The sequence below is a fragment of the Bombina bombina genome, chromosome 2 (assembly GCF_027579735.1).
Source record: "Bombina bombina isolate aBomBom1 chromosome 2, aBomBom1.pri, whole genome shotgun sequence".
In the NCBI taxonomy this organism is placed as follows: Eukaryota; Metazoa; Chordata; class Amphibia; order Anura; family Bombinatoridae; genus Bombina; species Bombina bombina.
This window is the reverse complement of record NC_069500.1, coordinates 85,288,691-85,300,143: the sequence shown is the minus strand read 5'-3', so window position 1 is coordinate 85,300,143 and position 11,453 is coordinate 85,288,691. Positions and strand designations below refer to the sequence as shown.

Here is an 11,453-nt window from a genome sequence, read left to right as displayed (position 1 = left end):
ACCCAACATCTTATGCTTGGAGTTTATGATTTCCTACAATATTTTCCAGGTGGGAATCAAGACAATATCCCCTTGTTGTTCAAAGAAACAGAATTACCATTTAAAAAGACGAATGGTGAAACCTTGCATGTTTTAGCCATGCAAGAAGAGATAATGAACTGAAACAAAAAAAAAAGTTGTGAGAATTCCTCATCTTTGGTATTGTAGCTGTTGAGGTTAAGGTTGCTCTGTTCCTTGTTCGTTGAAAAAACTGCATAGGCACAAATTAAAGACAATCTTCAACTTTAAGAGAACTAAGTGAGTTGTCAAATGAAGCAGCAACCATATACTGTAGGCTTTACGTAGCTTTTGTTCCCACCCTTGTAAACCCTTTCTTTGTGATCTGCTTCCTAAGATGTCTGTCCAAACACAGTGTGTTAGTAATTTTCCTGACGTTCTTCCTTTTCTCAATGGAACAGTTTGTTGCAGAAGAATTAGGTGCAGAAAAAGTTTCTTTGGTTTCGAATAAGTAGTACATAAAAAAAAAGTCTCAAGTGTCTTTAAAGAATTATTATTTTAGCCTTTGGCTTCGGTTTGGAACACATACTTGAGTGTTCTGAAAGGGGCCATTCACTGGTGATCAAAAATACATAAAGTAACCACAAGCACTGAATCATAAAGAATGGCAGGTATATATACTACATGTATGGGAAATATCTAGGAATACCATGTCATTGGTTTCCAGCAAATAACAGGATGGTTGTAAACTTTCAGTTTTTTTTTTAAATAATCACAGTATTTGTAGGATGTATAACTTTCTTTGGTTAGCCGTGTATTAGTTCTTTGGTATGCTGTATTGTATTTTGGGTTGAGGGTAAAGGAACACTTTAAAGACATAAAAAAGTGGCAGTGTCATAATCACAGTATACAGTAGTTACTGTTTAAATGACTTGACTTACCACGGACTGAAAATTTTAATGTACAAACACACAATATGTATCCAGTTAAAGGGACTTTGTACTCGATTTATTTCTTTGCTAAGTCTATGAGTTTTTCTTAAGATGCATTATACTTTTTTTTTAATGATAAAAAAAAAAACCAATTTTGGGGGAATATGTATTCCTATCCACCAATAGAGGAGTGGACCAGTAAACATTCAATATAAATGTGTCAGTTGTGCTGAAACACATTTGCTTAACCTTTTTTCAGATCAAAATATATTTGTAACATGAATTACTGATGTTTTAGATGCATAAAAGAAATATTTAGAGTACAAGATGCCTTTAAAATCTCTCAAAAGTATATCACTTGTGTGTGGGTTGCTATAAAAGTTTCTCAAAAACAAATATTTGTAACATATTATCTCACAAAATCAAAATAACTTCTAAACACATGTTAGAAATACCATCTAAACATCTAGGGACCTCCTGAGTGTGCATTACGTATAAAGACAAGGACCATGAGCCTAATGGAAGCCATTGCATTCTAAGTGATTGTGATATGGATGAAAAATAAGGATACGTTCTTGGAAATATATATATATATATGTAGCTCTTATTTTGTGCTTAATACTGTACTTCCATTTTATGTATGGTAGTAAGCATCCATTGAAAATAGAAAGACTGTAAAATATTTGTAAACAAACCAGAAAAAAATAAACTAAAAGATACAATAAAAGTTCTTTGGAGTTTTGTTTTTGCAGCTTTAAGAAGTTGTGCTCAGATATGGCCATTGTGTTATGCAGTTGTAACTAATGCAATCTTTGGTTTATTGTGCTATGAACAGTTTAAGCTTTTTTTTTGGATATTTACCTGGACATATATGAATTTCCTTTATGTGAAATATGAACACATTTGCTGGTTTACATCTTAAACAAGATGACTTGTTCTGAAGTCAATGGCTATTCTAAAAAAAAAATGAAAAGTACTGGAAGGGTATGCAATATGTTGTATGGACTGAGTAACAAATGGGTGTAAAATTGCTGTCCTGTGAAAGTCTCACTGCCAACATGGCACCAAGTGGCAGATAAGATATGAGAACAACAATCTTACATGTCTAGTGAGAAATCATGGAACAGACTGTCACCAGTGAAAGGCCCCACCAACAAAAAAAAATATATATAATTATATATATCCTTTCTTTTCTTTTTTTTTGGTTACTGTTGAGTTGTGCCCCATTTAGAAGCCTTTTTCCCCCTCATGCTTTGCTACAAGTGCTGGAGTTTGAAGAGTTTCCCCCTGTACTTAAATCGTCCTGCCACTTCTCTAGACTTCGCCTTCTGGCGTTCATGAAGAAATTACTGACTGTGGTGAGTTCCAAACCCAGCTGCTGAGAGATGGTGATCTGCATTTCTTTAGATGGGCGCTTGTTCTCTTTAAATATGGCAAATAGTGTTCTGCGCTGTAGGTCGGTGAAAACTAGGCGGGATTTCTTCTGGGAGTTGTTCCTGTCTTTGTTCGGTTCTTGCTCCTTGCGTTTACATGCTTAGATAAAAACAAAAGGCAAAACGTATTATTATTTTTGTTGTTATGTACCAGTAATTACAACAGCAAAATGGCAAAGTAATTAAGTAAAAAAACAGTACTACAGATACATTGGATAGATTCTACTCCTGCTGTAAAAGCCTATCAACATTTCATTTTTTTAAACTAAAATTTCTATTAGCATCTATGAAAAAGTAGATAAAAATATTTCCATTTGAAATATAATCTACCCCTCAGAATGAATACAATGAATACTTCACACTGATTAATAAATAATGATATTGCTGTGAGCTCCTATAACAATTTATGAGTGCCAATTTCTTCTATTTCATCTAAAGAAGTATTGTAAACAGAATACGTTTCACAGATCACATTATATGGTGTTAAAACATACATATTTTTTTAAAAAATATATATATATATTTATATATTAATATTTCAATTTTATTAACCTGTCATATTAAAGGGACATTTAACTCTTAAATGGTCTAGCATATATTTAAAAGACCAATTTTTAATATTAGAAATATTACTGTAAATTTAAACATCTTTTACACGTAATGACAAATATTGAAAATCTTAGTATCCTTTGTAACAACCAGTATGCTTCACAGAAGCCTATCACAATTTTTCTCAATCTGACTTTTAAACATCATTGACTATATCTTCATCCTAGAATATTTTTTAAATGTTCAATTATAAAAAAAAATAGCTTCTAATGTTCATAAAAAAATATTAAAATGGTAAATTTAGTAAAGTGATTTTAAATATTTTATAAATACAGTTTATTAAATTCTGTAAAAAAAATCTGCTGCTTATGGTAAACTGTCTTAATAAAAAAATTGTAGAATAACACAGAATATTGAGTTTTCTGATTAAACAACATACATTTTTATAATGGGGAAGCTATTATAAAGTTAATGTAAAGGATATTATTTATATGTTTTAAAATTGAAAAGATTAAGCCACCCAAATCTTCATATGTCATTTGGGAAGAGTATTTATTCTGCTCATCTAGAAGACAAACAATTATTTTCACCCCATCTATCAGTACAAATAAAAATTAATTATAATATTTTACATTAGGAGTTTGACCATTTGTAGTTACTTGTCAAGGAATTTATCTATAGATGTATTTACATAATATATAACTTGTTTAGAAAACTGCCTAATTTTAATATGACTTTACATTACATTGACATTACACATTTACAGTAAAATTGAACAAATTGGTATAGTGCTTTCACTTATCCTAATGTGCTTTTTATACCCTGTCCTGCTTATATACTATGGTCTACATTACAAGTGCAAGCGATATTAGTGCTCCAGTTTGTAATACCAGCGCACGATAATGTGCGCTGGAATTAAATGTAAATCGCAATGCAAACGCGAGCTCTCGTTTGCATTGTGAGGAAGCATTGCACTCACGAGAGTGCGCTTCCATAGGCTCCTATGGGATCCTCGTTCTGATGCCACCACAGACGGCATCAGAACCTCCTGAAGTGAAGGGGGGGGTAAGTAGCGCAGCGATGGGCAGCATTTTTAAATATATATGTATATGGTTATATACATATATATATATATATATTTATGTGTTAATATGTGTATATACACATATTAACACATAAATATATATGTATATAGTCATATACATATATATTTACATTGCACTTGTAATGGCTGGTTAATTATCTCACTCCCGTTACGGGAGCATGATAATTTAGCGCTCCATTTGTAATCTAGCCCTATGTAAGCTTACATACAAATAGACTGATGACTGAATAAAATTGACAGATAGATTGGCAAACATATCATAGACAGATAGATTTATAGATAGATAGATAGATAGATAGATAGATAGATGATAGATATATAGATAAAAAGATGATAGATAAGTAGATGATAGATAGATTTGTATATAAAAAAAAAGTAAATTTTACCGGAAATAGTAAATTTGTTTATTACAAAAATTACCAATATACGCTTTACTTAACCCCTTTGCTGCTAAATATTTTACACTCCTGTAAGTCATATTTCAGTGAGTGACCCACATGAATTATACATATTTTTTTAGCAGGACCATCAGATTTAGAATATACAATTATTATATTTATATTTCCTTGCAGATGAGTAGGCTGCAACAAAAATGTAATATATATAATGACCACTGCTGTTACTGTGATCACCTTACTAAATTGTTATCAATGATATTTGCATGAGGGGTTCATACTAGCTCTTGAGTTTGTAATAAAAACTAGAGGGGCCCCCTGTGCCAGAGTAGAAATGAAAGTACGTTTTTGCCAGGTGGGTCGCTGTAGCCACAGTGATCACCTGGCTGTACAGAAAAAAATAAAAAAAATTTTTTTAATGGGACTTTTCCACTATAAACATTATTGTGGCTTTAAATACATTTTTTATTTGTTTATTCTATATGCATAAAGCTGTCATTATAGGTAAAATCTTGTGTATTATTTTGTTTAATTTAAGGGGGGCTTGGTACGTTTCAAGACCCCTACCGTTTAAAAGAACAGATGATTCTTGATCATCTGCAGCTGGTAAGGGAGCTGAGATCGAGGGATTTGAATTTTACCAGCTCTAGTGGTTCTGCCCCTTTGTGACATCACCACATGTTTGTGGTAACATCACCAGCACTCCCTTTGATGGCTTGGGAGTGCCGCCCGTTAGGCAACCAATGAACCCCAGTCTGTATTACGGGGAATTACAGAAAACAACTTCTGATCAGCAATCCCCCTGCATGACAACGATGCCGCAATATCCATGATGAGGGATCCTTGTCATGAGCATTAAACAAAATGACAGTGGCTAGTGTTGTATACTCCAGAAACAAGTCCATAAAGCAAGTGGTGGGGGAAGTTTGACCATTGAAAAATAATAGCAACAAGCAAGGTGATAATCTGTTCTGAAAGCTTTTATTGTTGGCTGGTGCAACAGAAAAGTATGACAACTAAAAAATGTAGTATGTCCCTGTAAAGTTTGCCAGCAACTATTCTGTGAAAGGAAGTTGCCCATACACAACAATATATATATTTCAGAAGGATTGAGACGGCTGTTGTAATCACTAGGAGCACAACTGTAATACTGGTGGTGCAAGTACAGTAAGTCCACTATTTCCAAAAAACTTCATACAAAGAAGGAACATGTAACAGCTGGAACAGTGAAAACTAAATAGATATTTATCATTCATAAGTTGTATACATGAATGATGCTCAAAAGTCATGCATCTGTGATTGTGAATATTTATGGTATTCTAGAAAGGTATTAAGCTGTAGCTATTCTGCTTGACATTTCTCTGTAACAGTGATTACTCACCAGTTTACATGCGCCACGTTCACATTCCAACACTCTCAACATCAACAATTCTACTCACTTTATTCAAAGATTTTAAATCAATACTATGATGCAGAGACTGGAACTCCAAAATGAATTAAACATTAACTTTACATTTTAGATCCAAATCTCCTTATCATTTGAAGAATTTACCCATAACTATGAACTCCTATAGGGCTCAGTTGTTATGTCTACCAACCAACTACATCATTTATTTATTTGTTTATTTTCTTTAAAGAGGAGGTATTTCCCAAAGTAGCTGATAATGCTTAGATTTTAACATTATTTTGGCTTCAACTTATTTTTAAGTTATCAAAAGCAGCATGTATTTTTTAACTGCTTCACTTTCATTTACTCGGACTATATTTCAAAGTGGTCTATTTTTAGATGCTTACTTTGTTTTTTTGATAATTTTAACTAAAAAATACTTATTGCCTTCACCTTCTGGCACATTGAGCACTCATACACTTGTGTAAAAAAAGCATGCTAGGGATAATACAGTCAATTAGATAATGTATCATACAAGCAATTAGAGTAAATAAAAGTGTGCATATAGTTACTCTGTGTCATGTGGTTAGGGGCAGGGGCTGAATTGCTGTGCCAACCTGGACAACAATATAACTTCTGATAAACTAAATAAGAAAAATCTCACTAAAGCAAGACGAAATAAAGAAGCAAATTCTCAGTAAATGTAAAAACGTATTAATATGTTATTTTTTTTTAGATAAGAAATAATACCAGTTGTGTTAAAATTATTTCACAATTTATTTATTTTTAAATCAATTTGTCCATGTAGGTTTCTTAATGTAAGGGGAAAAATCCATGTGAATTTTATATTCAGTATATTAACTAATTGCACTGTTATAGAAACCCCTTATAACTTAAACTTTTAAACTTAAAGGGACACAACCCAAATGTTTTCTTTCATGATTCAGATAGAGCATGCAATTTTAAGCAACTTTCTAATTTACTCCTATTATCAATTTTTCTTCAGTCTCTTGCTCTCTTTATTTGAAAAGCAAAAATGTAAGTTTAGAAGCCGGCCCATTTTTGGTTCACAACCTTGGTTGTGCTTGCTGATTGGACAGCACCAATAAACAAGTGCTGTCCAGGGTCCTGTAGCAACAATTAACTGGCTCCCTAGCTTAGATGCCTTCTTTTTCAAATAAAGATAGCAAGAGCACGAAGAAAAATTGATAATAGGAGTAAATTAGAAATTTGCTTAAAATTCCATGCTCTATCTGAATTATAAAATAAAAATGTGGGTTTAGCATCCCTTTAAACTTTTAAATGACCAAAATTGGCATAAAAAATGAATTAGAATAGGTTGTATGCATTTTAACGTTGGATGTAAAATAATTGTATGTCTACTCTACTATACTAAAGGGACATTAAATTAAAAAAAAACCAGAAAGTACAGATATTATCTATGTTAAAATATATATTTATTTTTATTTTTTAAATATTGAACTAATGCTGTTTAAACAGATACTTAAATTAACTTGAAATAAATGCTTGTTCACAACTGATCCCAATGTATCCGTTGTTTACTGGCTGATAAGGACAGATCCGAATATTTTGTACATTGTACTATTTCTCTATTAGTTTACTACAAATAAGACTTAATTATATAAATGATACACTAATCCCAGCCATTAATGGACCAATTAGAACATTTTTGTATTATAAAATAAAACACTTACAGGACTGCAAGATACCGGCGAATTCAGGTGCTGCATGGTAACATCAAGTGTAAATATGAAAAGAAAAAAATTAAGATTGTAATTACTGGCTGTTCTTTTAAATAATTGTATTGTGCAAACTTAAACTAAGAATGCATTAAATGTTTCCATAGTGCTATGAAATTATTTAAATAATATAAATAACATTATTTTAAATAATTTCAATACGTGCAAAATATAAAATAATTGTTGGAATAATGTTACTGGAAATATAGTAGTAATTTCCACAAGGTCATGTTCATATTTATCAGCTAAGTTACTAATATACTAACTCAAATTTTGATTAACAAACACAGCTAACAGATTTGTAATTACATAATTAAAGCTATTTATTTTTTTAGTGCAATAAATACAATTTTATATTTACACACACACACACACACACACATATATATATATATATATATATATATACATATATATATATATATATATATATATATATATATATATATGTATATATATATATTCCCATATCAGTTATGGCTATATGCACACACACACACACTAATAATAAAAAAAATAACTAAATTATCCAATAAGATGACGTTGGACTGAATTTAAAGAAACATCAAAACTAAATTATGGCAAGAAAATTATGCTTAGAGAATGCAGCAAATATAAAAAAAACATTAGGTTACTAAAATCTTTAAAAAAAACAACAGATTTTTTATTTCTCAGATCGCTGTCTATGTTTCATGCGAAGAGAAAAGTAGACAGTAATAATTATTTCCTTTTAAAAATAATTAAATCTATACACTTACGTATATTATGTTTGTTTGGCACTGTAATAAATAAATTAATTGATTAATTAATCAATGTGGAAGAGGTAATATAGTTTAGCATGAGAATTTTCATGGAAGTAGATAGATTTGTCTTCTACAAAAACTACTAAACATCCATAGCACAAATTAACTGATTTTTATTTTTAAATTAAATAGTAGTTGTTTTATAAGACAAGCTAGAATTGTTTTGTTTTATAAATATATATTGGTTATACAGACAAAGTCTGAGACTACTGGTGTGATGCCTATACCATATTTTATTCTGATAAACACAGACATCATATTAAGACATTGTGCCACAAAAAATACTATATGCAGACCCAGAGTATAGATATCAAGAAAAAAAGAAAGCTTTTTAAAACTTGATGACAAGTGACATTTTTTCACATACAATATATTTATAGGAAAGTCAAATATAAAATGATCAGTTCAGTAAATAATTATATTTAGAAAATGAAAACAAAGAAGGAAGACTATTTTGAGGGATTTCTTTGTTTCCAGAAGATTTATGGGAGGGAATTGTGTGTACTAGATATACCAAGCAGACATGACTGAAAGCAAGAATGCTTAATCCATATAATTTAAAATGCTGTCTCAGCAAAATAATATGACACATTATGGTTGTTGGGTTTCATACATAAAATGACTATCAGTAAACCTAATGATTTAAAAACCAAACATATCATTTAGTTAGATAAGGCGTGTGGATTGGTGTGTTAGTGTGATCTGTAAAGTGGGTCTTAGAAATCAATTTGATTACCTCTCTGAATTAAATATGCACAACTGAGAGCAATCGGGATCAATATAAATCAGGTTAAGTACTCCACTGTGTTCAAAACCATTATGTAACAAGAGCTATTTAAATGAAGATGCAGATAAACACATTGTCAGGGTTAGATATGACACATGTATTACTACCCATAAAACTTGATTTCTTTTTTTTAACTCTTACGCAATGTGTCCCAGTTACATTATACAATCTGTATTTATTCCCCAATATCTATTAAATTCTGGATTTTTTATTTATTGGCTTTATATATAATTAAAGTTAAAACCATTTATTTTATTTTTCTGTTTTATCATAAATAAGGAAATTAACTTGTTATAAATCAGCATGCAAATGATGAAACAGTAATCTCTTTAATACAGTTCTAGAATTCCAGTGTTATCTGATGAACCGTATAATAATGTATAACATTTCTGAAAACTTAAATTGAGAAGAATAAGGGGCTCCATTACATATGTGGTGTCACCCGCAAAAGCCGGCACTGCCGGTTTGTACGCGATTTTGGTATTACATATACGCCGCCGCATATAAATGCAGCACGCATATTTCACCCGTCGGCCGCTATTTTTACTCCCATAAGCTAACATAGAACTGCGTCGCAAATCGGTACCACAAAATTCAGCGCAAGGACTTGCGCAGCGAAAATGGAGAAATTTTACTCCATTTTCACCTCGCCAACATAGGCAGGTGCAGCAAGCCTTGCGCTGAGTATGTGAGAACCGTAACTCCCTGAAAATAGTAACTAACACCTAATGCATGCACAATATCTATCTACCTCCTGAAAATAACTTACACCTAACGCATGCGCAATATCTATACCTGTCAACCGCAATCCCCCTCCGCAATAACTAATAAAGTATATTAACCCCTAATTCGCCATTAACCCACATCGGAACTAATAATAAAAGTATTAACCCCTAAACCGACAACCCCCCCACAATGCAATATGCCTAATTAAACTATTAACCCCATATCTGAAATTCAACCACATCGCAAACTACCTAATAAAAGTTTTAACCCCTAAATCCACCAACACCAACATCACAAACTACCTATTAAAACTATAAACCCCTAATCCGCCTAACCCACACAACAAAATAATGCTAATAAATCTATTAACCCTTAAACCGCCAAACCCCACAACGCAAATAACTAATCACTAAGCCCCCTAACCTAACAAACCCTAAATTAACCCCATTGCATAAATTAAAATACAATTTAATTACAATTAAAATAAAAAAACTAACATTACTTTAAAAATAAAAAATACTAAGTTTAAAATAAGCTAAACTTACAGAAAATAAAAAAGCTAAAATTATAGAAAATAAAAAACAAAATTATCAAAAATAAAAAATTATATCTAATCCCTATCAAAATGAGAATGCCCACCAAAATAAAAACACCACCTAATCTAATACTAAACTGCTAATAGCCCTTAAAAGGGACTTTGTAGGGCAATGCCCTAAGTTAAACAGCTCTTTTCCTTAAAAAAATACTAAGTCCCCCCTCTAACAGTTAAACCCCCCCACCACCAAACCCCCCAAAATAAAAAACCTAACACTAAAAAAAACTAAACTACCCATTGCCCCTAAATGGGCATTACCCTTAAAAGGGCATTCAGCTCTTTTACTGCCCTTAAAAGCGCATTCAGCTCTTTTAAGAGTGCCCATAACCCTAATCTAAAAAATTTAAAAAATTTAAAAAATTTAAAACAAAAGCCTAACTCTAACCCCCAGATAGGTACTCACAGTTCCTGAAGTCTGGCGGTGAAGTCTTCTTCCAAGCGGTGACCGGTTCCTGAAGTCCGGCGGTGAAGTCTTCTTCCAAGCGGCGACCTCTTCTATCTTCATCCAGGACCGCGGAACTGAAGACCGGCGACCGCGGAACTGAAGACCAGCGACCGTGGAGCCATGGAGCTTGGAGGATCCTCTTCGTATGATCGCCGCCGTACACTGAATAGTAAATTCAAGGTACGCAATTAAAATTGGCGTCCCTTGAATTCCTATTGGCTGATTTAATTCTTCAAATTCAAATCAGCCAATAGGATGAGAGCTACTGAAATCATATTGGGTGTTCAAATAGATATCTTTCTGATTACGTTACAGAATATAAAAGCAGCTTGCGTTCAAGGACAAGAGCTGCAAACCAAATAAAAAAAAGTTTAAAAATTAAAACTTTATGGAAAGCAGTTTATATTATATGAATATTATATGAATATGGGGCATCACCAAAACTGGTTAGCTACATTTGTTTTAGAAATATGTGGATTACTATCAGGCATACTCTATTCACATACATTTATTACTGAATGTAATATTTTCATATTTTC

General features: G+C 31.9%; 1 protein-coding gene across 1 annotated transcript in view; it reads right to left on the bottom strand.

The window, feature by feature from the left end:
* Nucleotides 1–2,155: 2,155 nt before the first annotated feature.
* ONECUT2 (one cut homeobox 2) overlaps nucleotides 2,156–11,453 on the bottom strand; it is a 47,208-nt gene continuing 37,910 nt past the window's right edge. Inside the window, exon 2 of the mRNA XM_053700414.1 lies at nucleotides 2,156–2,462. Coding sequence (XP_053556389.1) covers nucleotides 2,176–2,462 — 287 coding nt within the window. The 3' untranslated portion in view covers nucleotides 2,156–2,175. The remainder of the gene's footprint in view (nucleotides 2,463–11,453) is intronic.